General features: G+C 46.6%; 1 protein-coding gene across 1 annotated transcript in view; it reads right to left on the reverse strand.

Annotated features, from left to right (window-relative positions):
* Positions 1–3,121: 3,121 nt before the first annotated feature.
* The window catches only part of Rras2 (RAS related 2), a 71,518-nt gene continuing 53,191 nt past the window's right edge, over positions 3,122–21,448 (reverse strand). The window contains exons 2-6 of the mRNA XM_075971949.1: positions 15,686–15,773; positions 14,437–14,539; positions 14,057–14,165; positions 5,786–5,904; positions 3,122–4,595 (exon numbers count right to left, since the gene is read on the reverse strand). Of these exons, the coding sequence (XP_075828064.1) occupies positions 4,508–4,595; positions 5,786–5,904; positions 14,057–14,165; positions 14,437–14,539; positions 15,686–15,773 (507 nt within the window). The 3' untranslated portion in view covers positions 3,122–4,507. The remainder of the gene's footprint in view (positions 4,596–5,785; positions 5,905–14,056; positions 14,166–14,436; positions 14,540–15,685; positions 15,774–21,448) is intronic.

Below are 21,448 nucleotides of genomic sequence, written 5' to 3' on the forward strand. Positions count from 1 at the left end.
CCTTCGCTCGCTTCCTCCATTCCCTTAGCTGTCAATCACACTGCAATTCCTACCTGGTTTCCATAGTCTGAGAGCTCGAATAAAGCTAACCAAGTCTGGCTATTGATGGCTCCTCCCTCGCCACTTGCAGATTCTTACCATTCCAGGCCTAGGCTTCCTTAAAACACAGGCTCTTGGACCAGGAAGAGTCTCAGCAAGCAAGCCTGGAGAACCCCCAGAGTTCAGTCTCTGGAACCCATGTAAAAAGCCAGATGCAGGACTGCACATCTGTAAGCCCAGTGCTCCACAGCAGAACTGCACCAGAAGCTCAGGAGACAGCTACCCTAAGTGCACAGAGTAGAGACAGAAGTGAGACTCCACCACGGTGAGAAGGCAAGAACCCACTCCTGGAAAGTAGTCTTCTAACTCGTGTGGGCACGTGGGAGCATGGTACACGTGTGGGCGCGTGATAAACGTGTGGGAGTGTGGTACACGTGTGGGAGCGTGGCACACGTGTGGGCGCGTGGTACACGTGTGGGCGCGTGGTACACGTGTGGGCGCGTGGTACACGTGTGGGCGCGTGGTACACGTGTGGGAGCGTGGTACACGTGTGGGCGCGTGGCCCACGTGTGGGAGCGTGGTACACGTGTGGGAGCGTGGCACACGTGTGGGCGCGTGGCACACGTGTGGGCGCGTGGTACACGTGTGGGCGCGTGGCACACGTGTGGGCGCATGGTACACGTGTGGGAGTGTGGTACACGTGTGGGCGCGTGGCACACGTGTGGGCGCATGGTACACGTGTGGGAGCGTGGTACACGTGTGGGCGCATGGCACACGTGTGGGCGCATGGTACACGTGTGGGAGCGTGGTACACGTGTGGGAGCGTGGTACACGTGTGGGAGCGTGGTACATGTGTGGGCGCATGGCACACGTGTGGGCGCGTGGTAAACGTGTGGGCGCGTGATAAACGTGTGGGAGTGTGGTACACGTGTGGGAGCGTGGCACACGTGTGGGAGCATGGTACACGTGTGGGCGCGTGGTACACGTGTGGGAGCATGGCACACGTGTGGGAGCATGGTACACGTGTGGGCACCTGTGAGCATGGTACACGTGTGGGCGGGTGTGAGCATGGTACACGTGTGGGAGCATGGTACACGTGTGGGAGCATGGCACACGTGTGGGAGCATGGTACACCTGTGGGCACCTGTGAGCATGGCACACGTGTGGGCACGTGGGAGCATGGTACTCGTGTGGGTGTCTAAAATTACAAGTTTGTCTGTTAGGCTCAGCCCCTTCCTCAGCTGCAATCCTTACCCCAACTTCTAGCTTACCTTGCACGAGTGCCACACGTTTCCATCACTGCAGCCCCCTGTGCTCCTTATTCAACCCCGGCACCATCACTGTTCTGCACGCCCACGCTCAGTGCTTGAGAGCCTCACACGTGTACCAGGACACTGCTAATGTCCTTCAACCACGTTACGTCATCACCATCTCTGGAAACGACGCACGTGACACATGTCCTATCCTCGCGTGCTTATGATACCAGCACAATCATCTGTCCCCTCCCTCTGCCATTCGCATGACAATACATTAGATCCCAGTGTCTCCTCCGCACAATCCCGGGCAGTACAGAAGGGCACTCAGCAGTGGACCAATCTACCCCTAGTTTTAGAAGAAGACCTAGAAGGTTCCAATTGCACAGCAATATACACAAGGTGGTTACCAGGACAACGCTGAAACCTTCCAATGAAGAAGCTGCTGCGTACAGACCGACACCCCAAAACAAAGTATGTGATGTTTATTATCCGAGAAAGATTTAAATTGTGAGAAATCAGGATCATAACTAAATAAAAAACCACACAAGAGAAACGAATACAAACTACATACAGAGATGTGAGTTCACCAGACTATAAAGCACTACTATCACCACATTCAATTACTCAGAGTTCTGCGAGAGAAGTCAGCCCTGTGGAGCGCTCTGAGGGGTTATTTCCCAACACACCTCGCCATTCTAGATGCACAACAGGCGTCAGGACTCAGCTCTCTGAGAAAGGGTGGGAAGGGCTGGTAAAGAGGAATGCATAACAGAATGAGGAGCGAGACTGGAGATGGAGAGAGAGAGAGAGGACCAAATTGCTGGGCATGGCCGGGGTGGCATACACCTATACTTCCAGCACATGGGAGGTAAAAACACCTCTCATGATTGCTACAAATTCAAGGCCAGGCTGGCCTACATAGTGAATCCTAGGCCAGCCAGAGCTATACAGAGAGATAAGAACTTCAGAGAAGAAGGGGAGGAAAGAACTATGAGAGGAGAAGGGAGGGGAGGGGACAGGGAGGAGGGGAGGATAGAGAAATGGGGGAGGATCAAAAAGGGCCAGGAGTGGGCTACGCACCTTACAGCCCCAACACTCAAACTCAGCAGGAAAGTTTGGGCTCAAGGTCAGCTTGAACTACATAGTGAGTTTCAGATCAACCTGGGCTACTTAGTAAGACCTTATAAAAATTCTAGAAAACAAAACGCAGTCTAAAATAAAATTCACTGGACGGGATTAACAAGTGCAGAATAAACCTTGGGAAAGTTGAAGACGGCAGCCCTGAAAATACACAAGGAAAAGGAGAGAGTGAAGAACTCGCCAAGACCCCCCGCTGTTAAGAGTCTAGCTCTTAGTATCTGGTCACATATGACAAACAGGAAACCTTCCCACCAAGGATATAATACAACGGTTCTGGTGAGGCATTAGAGGCAAAGAAAAATCCGCTAGCTTCCGGGCAGTGATTTTACCAAAAAGTTGAACAATAAGTCTATATTAACATAATCATTATGAAACACAATAAAATTAAGTGATTTTGTTTGTATTTAAAATAAACATATGGTCCTCTTTGCCAAAGTCATTTTAGAATTCATCCTCAGGGGCTCTATGGGACTAGAGTCACCTCCCTCTCTCCTCTATAGCTGAGGTTTCTCTGTTAAGGACACTTCAGAGAAAGAGTTACAAATCACTGACCTCAGGAAACCAGCGGAACAGTGAGTTCACCTGCAGAACTCCCTAAGACGCCGTGCACAAGGGCACGGGCTACTCAAGTCAGTTCTGTATTGCTCACAGAAGCCCTGGCATGAAAAAGGAGCCGTCAAGCACTGTCTGGTGATAACAGATCAACTTTAATTCTAGCACCTGAAGCTATACAAGGGTTCACTTTATAAACTTCATGGGACTGTTGTACACATTCAATAAAGTGACCACTGTGCAATACCACTGAGAGTCGCAAAATCAGGAACACACTTTTGAATTGCTTAAACACAATCCACAGAGTTAAAAACAAAATCAGAAGCCATCCACAGTTACACTAATTGTCAAGTAGAGGTTTTACACGTAATACTTGATAGAACAAGTCAACATCTAGCAGGGACATTGAGCGCGACTTCACGGTCTCGTCCTGTTGGGCTCTGTTGGGAAGTTTTTCTGATTATTGGCCACCGGTGGATGTAACAAGGACCAGGGGTTTCCACTTTCTCCTTGTCAGTTAACAGTGAACAGTGAGAATTAAATACTCGTCTTTACATATACACAAGGTACGCCGTGAAAGCATATTCGCTTACAAACATATAAAAATACTTGTTAACTAGTTTGATAAGAAAATAACGTATAAAAGTATATAGCAAAAACATTAATCATCTCTGACTCTGGAAAGATCAATTCCATATTTTATATTACATCAAACAAAAACAGTTTTAGTTTGGGGTGGGTTCTTGTTTTTGTTTAATCCCGCAACCAGGAATACTCGAAAAGGAAGACAGATAGGAACCGCTCACTCTTACCCTTACTTAGCACGGCTGGGAAAAGAAACCAAGTTCATTGACACACCTAAGTGCAGAACGAGTCCAAACATTTGGCCACAGAGAATATTGTCATCTTGAAGGAGGCATAATAACAAAGGCTTGATCAGCAGTTTTTAATCCATAACTACAACAGGAATTTTGGTATTCTGGCCACTGGAAAACAAAAGCCACAGCGTCAGGAAAGGCCTGAGATGTCTCACTTTTGTAGATTCCATTCAGTGTATTTAAAATTAATGAGAGTTGACATCAAAAGCTTTAAAGATAGGTAGAAATTCACATTTAAAAAAAAATACCCTCTGTATGCTTCTATTTAGAGTAACAGTAGGCAACACGATTCCAGAAGTTAAAAATTACTTCACAACCTACCACTCCAGCTTAGCAAACAGCTTAGATTCCAAACTTGGTTCATCTATTAAAATGTAAGCCCTTAGAGAATGCATCTGTGTGTGTAGTCGTGTGTTTTAAAGGAATCAGATCATGTCTGAAGCAGCCTTAGTGTTTCCTTTACATCGGTCTGGGTCTGAGAAAGACCGTTAACATGAGCTTCGCAGAAAGAATTAGCCAGCTTCTTGGTGTAAGGCTACCACGGTGATCATCAGTCTAAGGCTACAAAGGTACCGGCAGGATGTAAACGGTAACAGAGGTGAGGGCTTCCCTGGCAGTTGGCAGCTAAATCTCAAGGAACTCTTAGGAAACGACACAATGACAGCCTTTCTTGTCTTTTTCCTTCCGGGTTGGTTCTGGCGACGGAGGGCATTCTTGCTCTTGAAATTTCCTGTAAGACAGAGAACTCTGAATAGTATCGCCATTAGTAATCTCCCAATACAAACGCAGTTTAGTTCTGGACCTGTGGCATCGAAACACACGCACTTCCCAGTGCTCCTCACAGATGTTAGGAGGACTTAAGACTCTGTGACGTTTAAAAACAAGAAATCATCTACCTCCCTTCCTCATGCCTGGGTGATTGACAGGTGAGAGTCAAGGATTCCTGAGAGTCGAAAGGAAAGACTGGTATTTAATTAAAGGAGTTATTATTTTTAAGGAGGAACTGCTTCGTCGGGTGAACACGAAAACCGAAGTGGGATGATGAGGGCTGGCAGGCAAGGCCTCCAGGACAACACTGTAGAGTTACAGTCAGTGGTGTCCAGTCTGTTCACACAGCTGAGTAACTGCCACGGCCGTCTACTTCTGAGGAAACCAAACCTGCAGCCTCTCTTCTTCCCTTCCACAAAAGGAAACCTCCACCTCAAGTTCCCCAAGATTCACAGTGAACGAGGGCCCCCCACATGCCTATCAAAGCCATCTAATCAACAGAGAGCCAGGAGACAGGGAAGAGAGGAGGAACCAGGGCCACGAGGACTCCAAACAAACCAATCACCAGCAGCTAACTCTGTCACACGCACAGCAGACCTCACCCACCACCTCAGGCAGCTCCCTAAACCAGAGGCCTCTGAGGCCACCTACCACCCGCCTCTTTGTGGACTGGAGTGTTGTTCATCCATGTCTCCCTGGGGCCAAACACCTGAGAGATGATGGACTCTCTGCTGCCTGAGTTGCTCTAGCCTGGCAGGGGTTTGGCAGGAACTAGGAATCTGAGATTTAGATTCAAGTCCCGGGGCTTAATGGACAGGGAGCATAACAGATACCATTCAGTTTTCCAGGTTGTAGCAAGGATTAAATGTAGTAACATTGAAAGAACGTCTCTCAGTGTCTGACAGAGCCTTGATTAGCGGCTGTCACCGCTACCGTCAAAGCATTTACTGTTTTCAGAATCCTTACATGTACTTTCTACTTCAACTTAAGATAATGAGACTTTTATGGGTTGGAAGTGTCTAGAATATGCTATGTATCTAGTTGAAATTTAACCCATAGTGTACCCCAACCCCCTAGAAAACAATCACTCCTACTAACAATTCCCTCTTTCATCACCAATTAAAACCCACACCTAACACGTGTCTGGCTTACCTTATAACTCGGACGAGTTCATGGAAAGCTTGATCTACATTCATCCTGATCTTAGCCGACGCCTCCATGTACGTGACCTTGAGCTGCCTCGCTAACTGCTGCCCTTCTTCCTGCGTTACCTGAAATGATGCAGCAGCGTTGTGTTTAAGGCACAGTATTAGCAATCCCATGGGGCCCGACTAAGTCTGGCTACAGGCAGAAGGTACTACTGTGCCTCCTAAAGCCAGGCTGACTCATCGTAAGGAACGGACAGGTACCACAGTGCCACACAATCTGATGCCCACCTCCGCACAACTCAGAAGGATGCACCTACAATAGAAACACAGTTGGACTGCAATATCCATGGGCTCAACCAACTGCAAATCCAAAACCCTTCAAGCAGAGCTGAATGCGCTGGCACACTTAGAATCCCAGCACTCTGGAGGCAGAGGAAGGAGCATCAGGAATTCAGGGCCATACTTGGCTAGATAGCAAGTTTGAGACTACCTGACTTGTCTCCAAAACAAAATAAAACCAACCTCTAGGCTGAACGGTAACTGTAGTGAGCATGTGCACATTCAATCAGGCCATTATTCCCAAACAACACAGAACAAGGGTTTACATAGCATTTATGCCATATAAGGCGTTATAAGCAATATAAAGATGGTTTCCAATCTACAGGAGACTATGCATAGGTCATAAGCAAGTTCTCCGCTTTTGTATAAAATGGGGCTTTCAAGCATCTGAAGATGCTGATGTCTCTGGGGGTCCTGGGACCAACCCCTATTGCTACCAAAGGACATCTGCACTAACTCTCAAGGTTTAGTTTAGAGATATCAGAAGCATTAGCTCTAGCGTTCCAGGAAGAAAAAACAGAAAATGCTAGAAAGGTGCCGCCTAACCCTATAAAGGGGGTCAGGGAGAGCCTGCCTGAGGAAATGGTCTAAAAATTAAATAGAGTCTGTAGTTCAGTGGCAGCAGAGTAAGAAAACAGCCATGGCAAAAAAGGAAAGGGAGAGGGAGGGAGGAAGAGAGGGAGAGACAGAGAAGGGAGGGAGGGAGGGAAACCATTAATTATCACTAAAAACCCTCTGCATTTTAAACACAAAGGATCCCAAAAGCAAATATTTCCCAAAGTCAGAACACTGTTATTTGTTTATATTTACATAAATCCCAAAGCTTAAATTTGAGGTCTCCTGGGGCTGGAGAGATGGCTCAGTGGTTAAGAGCATTGCCTACTCTTCCAAAGGTCCTGAGTTCAATTCCCAGCAACCACATGGTGGCTCACAACCATCTGTAGTGGGGTCTGGTGCCCTCTTCTGGCCTGCAGGCATACACATAGACAGAATATTGTATACATAATAAATAAATAAATAAATAAATAAATAAATAAATAAATAAATAAATAAATAAATTAAAAAATTAAGGTCTCCTGGAACTTGCATCTCACTACTATCCTCAAAGTAAAGACTCGGGGAAAGGCTGCAAAACTCACGTGAGAAGAGTGCCTGGCACCTGTCTGCCTCCTCCCCCAAAACACACACCCTTCCATTCTTTTCAGTCATTAGCTTGTCCACTGTAAGAATGCACTGATAACTGTTACATAGTTCATACTCAGAACCCTTCTGGTCATCCAAGTTTCCGTACGTTCGCGAGCCTTTCCCACACTGCTCTGCAGATCCTGTCTGGTGCAGAAGCCTCGGTGAAGGCTTTCTCTGGCCTCAGTGCACCGCCCAGCACTTCCCATCCTCAGTGAGAGGGGTACTCCTGACTCATCTCGGCCTATCAAGTATGCTGTCAGCTGCAGGATTTTATTTAAAATGCTCTTTACCCAATTAACAAAATTTCCCGCCATTCTGTTTATAAAGGGAATTATCGAGAACAAATGTCAGATATTATCAATTTTTTTTCTACTGAGATGGTGTGATTTTTTTCCTTTTTTTAATTTGTTGACAGGATGAATTATGATAGTTCATTCCCACTTCTGAGATAAACTCTATGGGAAGATTGCCTACTGTTATTTGTTAAAAAAATTTTACATGTAGACTGGAAAGATAGCTCAGAGGCTAAGAGCACTGGGTGCTCCTCCAAAGGTCATGAGTTCAATTCCCAGCACCCACCTAGTGGCTCATACCACTTATTATAAACTCTCTGGTGTGCAGGAATACATGCAAGGAACATTGTATACTAAATAAATAAATAAATAGATCCCAATCAATCAATCAATCAATCAACCAATCAATAGTTTAGTATAATTCACCAGCGACTCCATCTGGGCTTGACATTTTTTTTGAAGGCAAGTGTGACAAATGTATTTGACAGATGGGGAACTATCTGGCCAATCTACTTGCATCTTGAGCAGCTTTGGTGGTTTGTACCTTTCTGGGAAGGGGACCACTGTATACCTACTTTACTAAATTCACTGATGTCAAGTTCTTTATGGCATCTCTTTATGCTTTACACATTTGTAAGATGTGATGGAATGTCTTTCATTCCATATACTGATTTGTGGTCCTCTCCTCTTTCACTGGGACTCAAATCTAGAGGCTCATATGCATTAGATAAGCTCATGTTGAATGGATGGATGGATGGGTGGGTGGATGGGTGGATAGACAGACAGACAGATAATAAATAGACAATAACAAACAATAGACAAAGACAGACAGACACATCTGATCTTTCTGATTATTAAGTCTGGTCTGCCAGTTTGGGGTTTTTACTTATTTCTGTAGTTTTTACATTCCTCTTTTCTTTTCTTTGTGGGCAATGGGCCTTGCACCTACCATGCACACATTCAACCACTGACCCAGACTTCTCTACTTCACTTTCCTCCTCACTATGGCTTTAATTTGCCGTTTTTCCACTCTAATATGTCTATTTAGTGATGCAAGCAACTCCTATAACAGCCCATTAATCCTGACATGCTATATTTGTGTTTAAATTGCATCTCTGTAATTTGGGATTCTCTGTAATCTCTTAAAATCTTTTCCCTTCTTGAGAATTTGAAGATTTCCTCTATGGTATTAATGCCCACATCAATGCCACTGCCACCAGAATGTACGTGTTATATGATAAGGCTTCCTTAAATTTGAGGCTTGTTTTATGATCTGTTCTTATTTCAAAATAATGCAAACTCCTTGCTGTTGAGTTTATCCATTAGGGGTCAATTACGCCAAGCTGGTGGACGGTCCTGGGCAAGTCATCTCTGCACATCTCTCGTTCTCTCTCTACTTCTCCCTGCAATTCTTTTAACTCTTACTTTAGGATTTTGAAGCTGTTACAAGGTATGTGACCGCCTAGGATCATTATATCCTCTTGGTAAATTAGTCTCTACCTGTGAGCAACCCTCTGTATCCCTGGTAAAACACTGGGTCAAAAATCCACTTACGCGCTCTCTTTATGGCCACTTCCACCGCTGCCAACACAGTATATTCTACCCCAATCTTGGATTGTAGGTAGGCTGTGTGTCTATAAGCTGAAAGTAGATGTCTTGCTGGACCTGGCTTTTTCATCCCGCCTGACACATTTGTCTTTCCACTGAGATCCTGAGACCTCCTCTCTTGACTCTGTGTGCACCTGTTCCCCTCCTGGGCTAAGAACAGTTTCTACACTGCCTATTCTGCCGTGGGCTAATTTACCTCATGTCTGTTAGAGTACCTCAGTGGCTGTTTGGGACTGCACAGTCTGTCTACACTTTAATTCATCATCATATTCTATTGTGGTCAAACCGGTTTAAACTGGCCTACACATGGCGTGAGACCTGTACAAGGCTGCTCTGCCCTCTTGCTCTTTTCTAGTGTTACCAGCTTTTACCTCACATTATTTCTGCCTCAAACATTCAATTATGCTTGGAAGAGGTTTAAATAACAATGACGTCATTTTTATTTGCCTCGGTCCTCTGTGCTGACTCAGATTCCTGTTTGGGGTCATTATCTCCCTCAGTCTGAGACGTCTTCATATTTCCGGTAACTCAGGTCTGGTGGTGCTGAACTCTTACATTTCGTATGTTTGGGAGAAATCTTTTTAACTCAGCTTCATCACTGAGAGACAACAGGGTTGTGCTCTCAGTACATACGAGATGTCATCTTATGGCTTAAATGGTTTCCAGTGACAAACACTGTTACTGCACACGGCTGGGACAGAAGACCTGACAAAAGGACTCATAGCTTCAAAGCACAGTCCGTTACGGCAGGAAAGTCACGGGGGTGAGAGAGAGATGAGATGGGGGTTGGGGAGGTGGTAACATGACCTCCACAATCAGGAAGCAGAGAATCACATTCATCAGAATGCCTATATTCAGTTCACTTTCTCATTTTCATGCAGTCCAGAACCCCAGCCCATGGAATAACACCACCCACATTCAACTTTCAGTTAAGTAATGTAGATAACTCCTCCCAGACATGGCCATGTCTGCCCTAATCCAGGTAAAGCCTCCCAGAGGCTTGCCTCCTCCTGTTAAGGAGACAGTCAATACTAACGCCACACTCGCTGCCTTTAACTCCTGCTCCTCTGGGAGCGGTTTTATTTCTCCTTAGCTACTTCCCAGATTTTTGTCTTTATCGTGGGCCATCAAGCACTTTATTACAATCTGTCTTGCAACAGTCTCACTCCTGTTTGTGCTCTGGGTTTGCGTGTCTGGGATGTAAGCAATGCAGTTTCCACCCAATTCCGAAATCTTCAGCCATTACACTTCTCCGCAGCAGCATCTGGTGCATTCATCATCTCATTCGCTTCAGCTTCTGGAGGCTTGACTTGACCTCTGTTATCCCCACGTCACACCTACCTAGAGCCTCGGGATGCACGGAGAAAGCCAGCCCCCACTGAGTGTCTGTCTAGTGAGTCTGTTCTTCTGTAACTTCTAGGTTAAATAACTGGTCTCTTCTTAACACACAGGTTGTGCTTTGGGCTTTCTTGACATGACTAATATTTCTGAGTGCATACATGGAATTTAAAATTTCATTCCCCAAACTCAGTAACTCGAATACCATAGCCCTTCATTACTGTAAAGCCCAGCACTGCTTCACATGGTCCATGTCCTGTTGCAGCCCAGCAGAGGCGCACACAGGTCTCACACAAGATTGTCACACCGACATTTTTATGATTTTTACCTGGACTTTCTTCAAAACAACATGCCTGCCCTAGGACTATGAGGCTGAAATACCTACTAGATTCTATCTACAAGCAAGAAATAAGTTAGGAGGCCAACTAAAAAAGGGGGCTTCACAGAACACAAATTTACAAAGAAAGGTTTCTATTTTAAGAAAACCAGTCACGGCAAATCCCTTCCTACAAAAAAAGGCTTCATGTAGTCACAATTTCTCTTTCTTTCTTCCTACAGTATTATTCCTTATCTCCCAGGGGAGGGTGTGGGTGTGCACACACACATTTGTTCACACACACGCAGAGAGCAAAGGTCTGTGTTGAGAGCCCTCCTCTATTGCTCCTCACCTTATGCTATGGCATACGGCCTCTCCCTAAAGCAGGCAGCCTCCTGTCCTTGGACACGGGCCTGAGCTTTTCAGCACACACATAACCCCTGTCTGTGCACACACTTCAGATGGAAGAATCCATTCGGAAAGCCTACTCCATGCTAACCACTCGAATCTTCACGGGAACAGAAATATGACTTATCTCCTATGCTGCTTCTCCTACTCCTGCTTCTTTCCCTGAGACTCCATTACATTTTTATTTACAGGAACATATTTATAATCCCGTGACACATAAAACAGGCCGTGTCACAATGCGCTGAATACCTGCAGACAGATGGGAACTATACACTACATACGGGCAATCTTTAGTGCATAAATAACTTTAAAAAACTCACACAGGGCCAGCAAAATGGCTAATCAGGTGAAGGCACTTGCTATGCAAGCCTTGGAATCTGAGCTCAATCCCCAGAACCCATGTAGGGTAGGAGAGAACTAACTTCCAAAAAGTTGTCTTCTGATCTCCACAAGGATGCTATATCATATGAGCCAACATATGTTACACACACAATAATAATAATAATAATAATATAAAATACATGTAGGGGAGCTAATAATGAGCTCAGTTGCTTCCAGGGGTGTCCCCTCCTGCTGGTCCCCAACTGCTACCACCTGCTCTGGAGACATCTACACAACCCACGTTGCCCTGCCATTCTTTCACCGGAGTTACCACAACAAAAACATCTGAGAAAAAAATATTTCTACAATGGAGGCAGGAAGCAGTGAAGGGTGGGCAGACGTGAGCACGAGACAGGAGCAGAGCCCTTCTCTGCACGTCCCCTTTGCCACCCCTTCCCACCCAGCAAAGCACGGGCTGGAACACACACAGAGCGCCCCCTTCAGGCAACAGATAACAAATGTACAAATACCCATATTGTACACTTGGCACTGACTTGCTGTGGAGATCACATTTTTGTCACTGTAACTTTGTAACAATTCAGATCAGAAAAAAAGGTCTAACTGGAACATTTAGTCTCCACTAATAGCAACGGGGTACTTTTCTGAGGTTTAGTGTGAGACCAGGTGTGTCTCACTTGCCGTCTGCATGCTACACACCTCCCGGAGCAGCCACTAACTCGGCTTGGTACATCTGTGAATGACAACATAGCAACACCCACAGGCTGAATACCAAGTTAGAGCTAACCACCCCCTTACGTTAATGTTTCAGATTCAGTATGCTTCCAAAATATTTACAGGGTTGGAGAGATAGCTCACTTGCTGCTCTCCAGGACCAGAGTTCAGCTCCCGGAACCCACATCAGGTAGCTTACATCAATCCGTTACTACAGCTCCAGGGATCCAGTGCCTCTGACTTCCTTGGGCATGCGCATTCCTGTACAACATGCCCACATGTAATCACACACACACACACACTTAAAAAAAATTTAAAAAAAATTTTGAACAAATACAGCACTGATCAAGGTTACATTTTAAACAATTAGGTACAAAAGGAAATCTGCCTCCATGCTAGGTGTCAATCCATTTTCCCGATGTCTGTACTGTGCCAACAAAATCCTAAGAATCTATTAACGGGCTGGTGGCATGGATCAGCGGGTATTTGCCACACAAGTCCGGCAACCTGAACTGACCCCAGGTAAAAGTGGAAAGAGAGAACTGACTCCAAAGCTGTTCTGACTTACACCTACACTGTGGTTCCAACACACAAGCATGGGCGTGTGCACAATTGCACACACTGTTAGCACACAGAAGACTAACAAAATAATAGTAATAAACCATAAAGTGAAAATCTGTTAACATGAGGTTACAAGAAAACAAGGAAAAATATTGGCAAGAAACAATTTCAATGTGGGACAGAGACTAAGGAATTCTCAAGAAGAACTCCACAACAGAGGTAGCTGATTCTGTTCCCAAAAGGCAGGGTAAACCATGCACAAGAAAGGAGGTTCAGAGAAACTAACACTGAAGGTCACCAGCATCAGAGCTGTCCAGTGGGAAGCATAAGTGAAAATTCAGTTTATTAATCCAACTAGAGAAAAATCCAAAGCCAGGTGTCACGGTGCGTTCCCATAATCCCAGAAGGCTAACGTAAGAGGATTTTCCTTTTGTGATCAACGCAGACTACAAACTCTAGGCCAGCCCAGGCTACCCAGGAAGATTAGCTGGGAATATCTGCATACTGGAATTATATTACAACTATCCTTTAAATAAAGGTGATTGTGGAGACGCAGTGAACAGATTGAGCATGTATGAGTAGCTTTATGTTCTGCGTGAACTAAGCATGATAGCACTTGGGAGGCTGGGACAAAGAATCACAAGTTCAAAACCGGTCTGGGCCACACAGTAAGACCCTACCCGAAAACAATAAAAAGGGAGGCAGGAAGAAGATGTGATCAAATAAAGATTCTTCATAGGAGTTTGTCAAATTGAATAGTTGTTGTAAGATGAATTTGCTTTTGTTCTTTCTTTTTCTTTTTGGTTTAAAGAAGAAAGGTGATTCAGTTTTCTTTAAGAGGAAAGGGAGGGGGACAAAAGATGATCTTAACTTATAGTGTTTAGATGTTATCCAAGAAACCACACGAGCCTGGCACATGACATATATAGGCTTATATACAGACATATGTAGGCTTAGAGAGAGAGCTTTCTGGGATTCTGTGTAAAAATAATGAAAATACAACTCCCCCCAACTTTCTTCACACTTTGCGCATGCCATTCTGTGCGACAGTGTGCCAGACCCATCACCAAGCTGGTGCCGTGCCGCCCAGGCTTTTGAGCAGGGGCGTTCTTTGTCCCCTGAGGAAAAGGCTCCGTTTCCACAGCCTCCCAAGCACGGAATCTCCATCTCTCACCTGTCTCTGGTGGTCCAGGTCAGCTTTGTTGCCAATTAAAATCATGGGGAACTCATCACGGTCCTTTACTCGGAGAATCTGTCTTTGAAACTTATAGATTTCTTCAAAACTGAAAAGCAAATAAATACATTGTGCTAAGAATAAAAATTCTGTGTTTCATTTATTACTGTACCGCCATTTTTCTACTGTAAAGACATGGAAATCTCAGTTCCATAAAATAGCAATCTGGACAGAGCCTAGCACTCCTGATTTTAGCTCTTATTAGCAATACTATATTATATTATATAATATATATTACATATATATTATATACATAATAGTGGGTTTCTATATGACATTTTCACACATGTATCTATCCCCACACTTTAGCTGGCACCAACCTGCCCCTATCCGTGACTGAAAAGACCAGCAGGAAGCCCTCGCCGGTCCTCATGTACTGCTCTCTCATGGCTCCAAACTCCTCTTGTCCGGCTGTATCCAAAACTAAAGAAAAACAACAAAGAAATCAGTGTGTTCTCACTTTATAAATCGCCTCCCCACAAGGGCAGCCCCCTCCCCAGTCCTCCCCAGAGCCTATTTGATGTAAGAGGCAATGGCATTCCTGTCTTAATATTTCATTTCTAACACCAAAGGCAGACATAGTCTAATGGCAGACAGTCTCAGAGTTTATCTTCATCATGCAGATTGATTTTGTGGCTAGAATATATTAGCATACCAATTACAAGGTTAAAAATATCAAACACATCCAAGCAGATGGAACCAAATCAGCTCTAGAAATCACTTGGCTATTTATCTTCTCCATGTAAAGATCTTGGAAAAGATGTCTGTAAGTTCAATCAGGAAACCGGGGGTGGGGCTGGGAAGAAGGCTCGGTGATCAAGCACACTGGCTGCTCCTCCAGAGAGCCCAGGTCTGCTCCCAGAACCTACAGGGCAGGTCACGCCTGCTTCAAACTCCAGTCCCGGGAAGTCTGACACCCTCTTCTGGCCTCCTTGGCATGTAATACGCATACATCCATGCAAGCAAAACATTCATGCACATAAAAATAAATCTTTAAAAAATTATGGTTGATTCATTTTGTGTGTGTCTCTCTCTGTCTGTATCTGCCTGTGTTTCTTTGTGTCTGTCTCTCCCTCCCTCTCATTAGTCCAGCCACTAATGTGTTTCTTGATCTTCCTACTAGTTAAAACAACAAGGTTTTCTTCAGTGGGGAAGGGTTGTTAGTGTTAAAGCCTCGAAAGCTATAAACTCTCAGTTAACAAATACTGACTCTCTCTATGACCACTTCCCCTATCCTAACACTCACCAAGAGACATGAAGAGCTGAGCCCTGATGTTTCTTCCAATGACCCCATGTTGTGTAACTTCAGCAAGTTACATAACATGATCAGTTTCACCACAACAAAAATCAATCCGATTACTGTTTTCCTTTCCATCTGCTGAGGAGTATTTAAATTGATCAGCATGTAGATTAATGTATCAGGACCAATGACAGTGGAACAACAGCCAGGACTAGCTCAGAGGGAGAGACCTTGTCTGGCACATGCAAGGCCCACTGTTTAATCCCCAGTGGGGGTGGGGGTGGCGGGGATGGGGAGAGAGGGCACGGAAGCTCTCAGGGTTTACTTACTGTCCAGCCGGGCCGCTCGGTCATCGATGACACACTGCTTTGTGTATGAGTCTTCAATGGTCGGGTCATAGTCCGTCACAAAATAGGACTGGTAAAACAATCAGAAAAGAAAAAGATTATTTTAAAACTCATGTTACTTTCTACCTAACAGCATCAGTTTTATTGAATTCTGCTTTTCAGGAAATCACACGTTTTAATTGTATTAGGTTATCTTACAGAATTTATTTTTAATTATGTGTACATGTATCTGTGTGCATAATTTATGCATATTGAGTGTAAATATGCACACAGATCAGAAGAAGGGATCAGGTTTCCCGGAGCTGGGAGCAGCTGGAGTTAACCGTGGTTCCGAACCACCCCCTGTGGGTGCTGAGAGCTGAACTCATCCTGTGCAAGAGCGGTACACACGTCTAACCTCTGGGCCATTTCTCCAGCCCCTGCTTTAGCTTTTAATTCTGCCAATTTCACAGCAGTCTCCTCAATACACTCCTCAAGACAAAATACTAAATATTCTGAATTTTCCCTTCTAGAGTATTCAGAAAGAGTGCAAAAGATCTATTACATTTTCCCCCCCTAATCGTTTGGGGCTAAGTATCTGGGAAAATCGGGAACTGTAATTCAGACCTATTCAACTCTGCTAAGTACCAGTTTTGAGAACGGAAACAGGTAAAGATGGAGACAGCAGTAAGAGGGAAATGTGTGCCGTGTGCCATACTGATATTTTCTTTGTGTTTTAACAAATAAAGCTCGCCTGAAGATCAGAGTGCAGAGCTAAACTATTAGAGGCAAGGCAGTGGTGGTGGCGCACACCTTTAACCCCAGCACTCCAGAGACAGAGGCAGACGGATCTCTGTGAGTTCAAGTCCACCCTGGGCTACACAAAATTAATCTAGTCTATAAGAAAAACAGAGCTCAAACAAAGGTAATCCCAGCACTTGAGATCTCATACCTTTAATCCCAGCAGTAGGGAGGTAGAGATAGGAGTGTTATGGCAGGACAGAGAGAGGACTATAAGGCAGGAGGCAGGAGCTGGTATGCAGTCTGAAGCAGTCAGTCTGAGGACAGGATTGCCCTTTGGGATAAAGCTGCTTCTACTTTCAGAGTTAGGGGAACATTTTATTTAATGAGGAGTGAGGGCTTCAAAGGAAGGATCTTGAGTAGCCCAGCTGACCTTGAACCCCTAATCCTCCCACCTACACATCAAGTGCTAGATTTCAGGTGTGCACCTACACCTGGCTCATGAATTTCTTCTGAGTTTCTTTACAGCAATCTGATGCTTCCTGCAACGACTTTATCCTGTAAAACCTGAATGTTATTACTCCTTCCCTCAGCAGTACTAGGAATGAAACCGGGGGCCTTGCAAATGTTTGGCAAGAAATGAATAGATCAAGTTGAAAAGAAAAATCAAGGATATGAGTGTAAAGATGAGCATAATAATAATAAAAATACTTAAGGAAAGCGGGGTTGAGGGTGAAGGGACACGGCACGGATAGAGCCATACCAACTCCTAAGGGTGGACAGGAAAGATGAAGGTCCCCACTCCTCCAGCTAAAAACAAATGAAGGAATGAGTGAGCAAGTGTTTTTATACTTTTATAAATGTCGACGTAATCGCTGGACGGCTTCAAACACGACAGTGTTTTGCCCTATGAGACTAAAGGAAAACAGTGGCATGTGCTGTCTGCTTACAGGACCTTGAAGCACATGGCAGTTGTTTGATTTTCCTTTTAGTACCTGCACAAGTTTGCTTTGAAGAATAATCTTTGGGACACAATCTTTAATATTTTAACAATGCCACTTTCCTAACATGGGCACAGATTTTCCCACGTAAATTTTTTCCATATTTTTTAGTGTGTCAGTGCGTGTGAGCACACATACATGCACATGTATGTGACGTATATGTACATGTGAGAGGATCATGCGTGCCTTCTGAGGCAGTGTCTCCCTGAACCCGGAACCCCCTGGTTTTGTCTAGCATAGAAGCCAGCAAGGCTCAAGTCCCTACACCCCCAGTGCTGAGATGTGCAGGAACATGGACGCTGCCAAGCCAACTCCAGGCCTTGACCTTGAGGAATAAGGCACTCCTAACTGCTGAGCCCCTCTCTGGTCGCAGCACCTACACTAACTTCCAGCGCTAGCCTGGTGTGGTGGTACACTGGGGGGTGGAGGTAAGGGGACCAGAACTTCAAGGTCAACCTCAGCTACGCAGTCAATTCTAAGCCAGCCTGCGACACAGGAAACCCAGTCTTTAAAGAACACTACCACCATCACCTGGACTTAGAAACAGAATGCAACAATGGGCCATCAATAAAAAGCAGTCTCCCTGGGCTGGAGAATCAGTTCCAGGGTTTAGAGCACTAGCTACTCCTCCAGAGGGCCTGGATTCAGTTTCTAGCACCCACATGGCAGCTCACAACCATTTATAATTCAAGTTCCAGTGCATCCCATGCCCTTTTCTGGCCTCTCTAGGTACTGCACACACATGATAAACAGATATGCCTGCACGCAAAACACCGATACAAGTAAAATAAAAATACACCTTTATTTTAAATAAGAAGAAACAGCCCCTGGTAATGTTGAGTTTAATTCTAACTGCTATTTCCACGCTATGGGGTCTGAGGCAAATCTCTGGGGCTCAAACCTTCAGCACCCAGAACTGGACCAGGCGGACCAGGCGGACCAGGCGGACCAGAGCAGTGCTCAGGGAGTGTGATCGCTGCTGTGACACACTTTGGTCAGAGCAATACCTGGGCTGCCCGTGGCAGTCAGCCGCATGCTGCATCATCTAAAGCCGTGCTCCCCTGCAGCAGAGAAAGGGCGGCTGTAATGATTCAGCCCCAGTTACCCCAGACCTGCCACGAGCCATCTGGAACTTGGTGTCTGAATGTTATGAACCCAGATAAGCTCCCATCTGGGCTTCGGAAAATATTCTCAGGATTTAAGTGGCAATTACACAGATAAACACTGAGGCGAAAAGCTATCTTGCTCATTTAACATGTGTATACTTTGTGTGTGTAAAGATTACAACCATACAATAGTTCCCCTATTTCTCCTTAGAATCGGTGGTTTATTATCTGTCTGGTGATTGCTTGTGTGTCTGGGGTGTTGGTTTTTTCCCACAGCGCTGGGGGGGGGGGGGAACTGAAGCTAAGACTGGGGCATATCAGGCAAGAGCCCCAACACTGAACCACATCCCAGCCCTCCTCTTACTTTTGACTTTGAGACGTGACCTTACTAAGCTGACCAAGCAGGTCTTGAACTTATGATCCGTGCACTTTGGTCTCTTGAGGAGCTAAGAACAGCTTGTGCCTCCAGGGGTGACCAGCAGCTAGTTTCTTACACAGTACACAAAAGCTTTTGAGTTTGTGCACAGTTTGATAAGCCCTTTGATCAGTTCTCCTACGCTCTTGGTTCAAAGTTACAACTATAATATGGATGAACACCCACTTTCTACTCCTCAACGATGGAGCTCAGCGATAGCGATCCCTCTGAAGAACACTCAATCATTGTGCTACGGTCGGAACAAGAGAATTACCAAGACATGGTGGGTCTGTGGCTTGGTAGCAGGGCACTTGCTGGGCATGCTCAGGTCAATTCCCAACAGCAACAAAATAATAAGAAGGATACAGACAGGTTAAGCCAAATAGAACCATCATGAAGTGCCAATGCCATGCTTGCTCAGAAGACAACAAAATAAGAGGCTACGGCTGCAACTACACATGGAGCTGCGTGTCCACAGAGCCCCAGGCTGTGACTATACATGGAGCTGTGTGCGTGTCCACAGCGCCCCAGGCTGCGACTATACATGGAGCTGTGTGCGTGTCCACAGTGCCCCAGGCTGTGTTGGAGCTGTGTGCGTGTCCACAGCGCCCCAGGCTGTGACTGCACGTGGAGCTGTGTGCGTGTCCACAGCGCCCCAGGCTGTGACTACACATGGAGCTGTGTGCGTGTCCACAGCGCCCCAGGCTGTGACTACACATGGAGCTGTGTGCGTGTCCACAGCGCCCCAGGCTGTGACTATACATGGAGCTGTGTGCGTGTCCACAGCGCCCCAGGCTGTGACTATACATGGAGCTGTGTGCGTGTCCACAGCGCCCCAGGCTGTGACTACACGTGCAGCTGTGTGCGTGTCCACAGCGCCCCAGGCTGTGACTACACGTGCAGCTGTGTGCGTGTCCACAGAGCCCCAGGCTGTGACTATACATGGAGCTGTGTGCGTGTCCACAGCGCCCCAGGCTGTGACTATACATGGAGCTGTGTGCGTGTCCACAGCGCCCCAGGCTGTGACTACACGTGCAGCTGTGTGCGTGTCCACAGAGCCCCAGGCTGTGACTATACATGGAGCTGTGTGCGTGTCCACAGCGCCCCAGGCTGTGACTATACATGGAGCTGTGTGCGTGTCCACAGCGCCCCAGGCTGTGACTACACGTGCAGCTGTGTGCGTGTCCACAGCGCCCCAGGCTGTGACTATACATGGAGCTGTGTGCGTGTCCACAGCGCCCCAGGCTGTGTTGGAGCGGTGTGCGTGTCCACAGCGCCCCAGGCTGTGACTACACGTGGAGCTGTGTGCGTGTCCACAGCGCCCCAGGCTGTGACTACACGTGGAGCTGTGTGCGTGTCCACAGCGCCCCAGGCTGTGACTATACATGGAGCTGTGTGCGTGTCCACAGAGCCCCAGGCTGTGTTGGAGCTGTGTGCGTGTCCACAGCGCCCCAGGCTGTGACTACACGTGGAGCTGTGTGCGTGTCCACAGCGCCCCAGGCTGTGTTGGAGCTGTGTGCGTGTCCACAGCGCCCCAGGCTGTGACTACACGTGGAGCTGTGTGCGTGTCCACAGCGCCCCAGGCTGTGACTACACGTGGAGCTGCGTGCGTGTCCACAGTGCCCCAGGCTGTGACTGCACGTGGAGCTGTGTGCGTGTCCACAGCGCCCCAGGCTGTGACTATACATGGAGCTGTGTGCGTGTCCACAGAGCCCCAGGCTGTGACTGCACGTGGAGCTGTGTGCGTGTCCACAGCGCCCCAGGCTGTGACTATACATGGAGCGGTGTGCGTGTCCACAGCGCCCCAGGCTGTGACTACACGTGGAGCTGTGTGCGTGTCCACGGCGCCCCAGGCTGTGACTGCACGTGGAGCTGTGTGCGTGTCCACAGAGCCCCAGGCTGTGTTGGAGCGGTGTGCGTGTCCACAGCGCCCCAGGCTGTGACTACACGTGGAGCTGTGTGCGTGTCCACAGCGCCCCAGGCTGTGACTACACGTGGAGCTGTGTGCGTGTTCACAGCGCCCCAGGCTGTGACTACACATGGAGCTGTGTGCGTGTCCACAGCGCCCCAGGCTGTGACTATACATGGAGCTGTGTGCGTGTCCACAGCACCTCAGTAACCAACCAGAAAAAAAACTCCAGCTGCAAAGAACACTGGGGGAAGAGGTGCTGAGCTAGACGGTGGAGCTTCAGGAAATCCAGGTGGACCAAATGCATCAGAAGAGAGGGTGGTTTGCTAACAGCAACCTAAAGGATACATGGAGAAGAGTCCTGGTCAGAAGAAAGATGTCCACCGAAAGGCCAGGGGCATCCCACTGGAGAAGTTATTCCACTCCGGTGGAGAGATCCCTGATAAGAACTGGTCTGTACAGCCAGTGGTGGTGGTGCACGCCTTTGATCCCAGCACTCAGGAGGCAGAGGCAGGCGGATCTCTATGAGTTCGAGACCAACCTAGCTGAGTTCTAGGGTGGCCAGGGCTACACAAAGAAATCCTGTCTCAAAAA

This window comes from Microtus pennsylvanicus, chromosome 5, assembly GCF_037038515.1.
Source record: "Microtus pennsylvanicus isolate mMicPen1 chromosome 5, mMicPen1.hap1, whole genome shotgun sequence".
NCBI lineage: Eukaryota > Metazoa > Chordata > Mammalia > Rodentia > Cricetidae > Microtus > Microtus pennsylvanicus.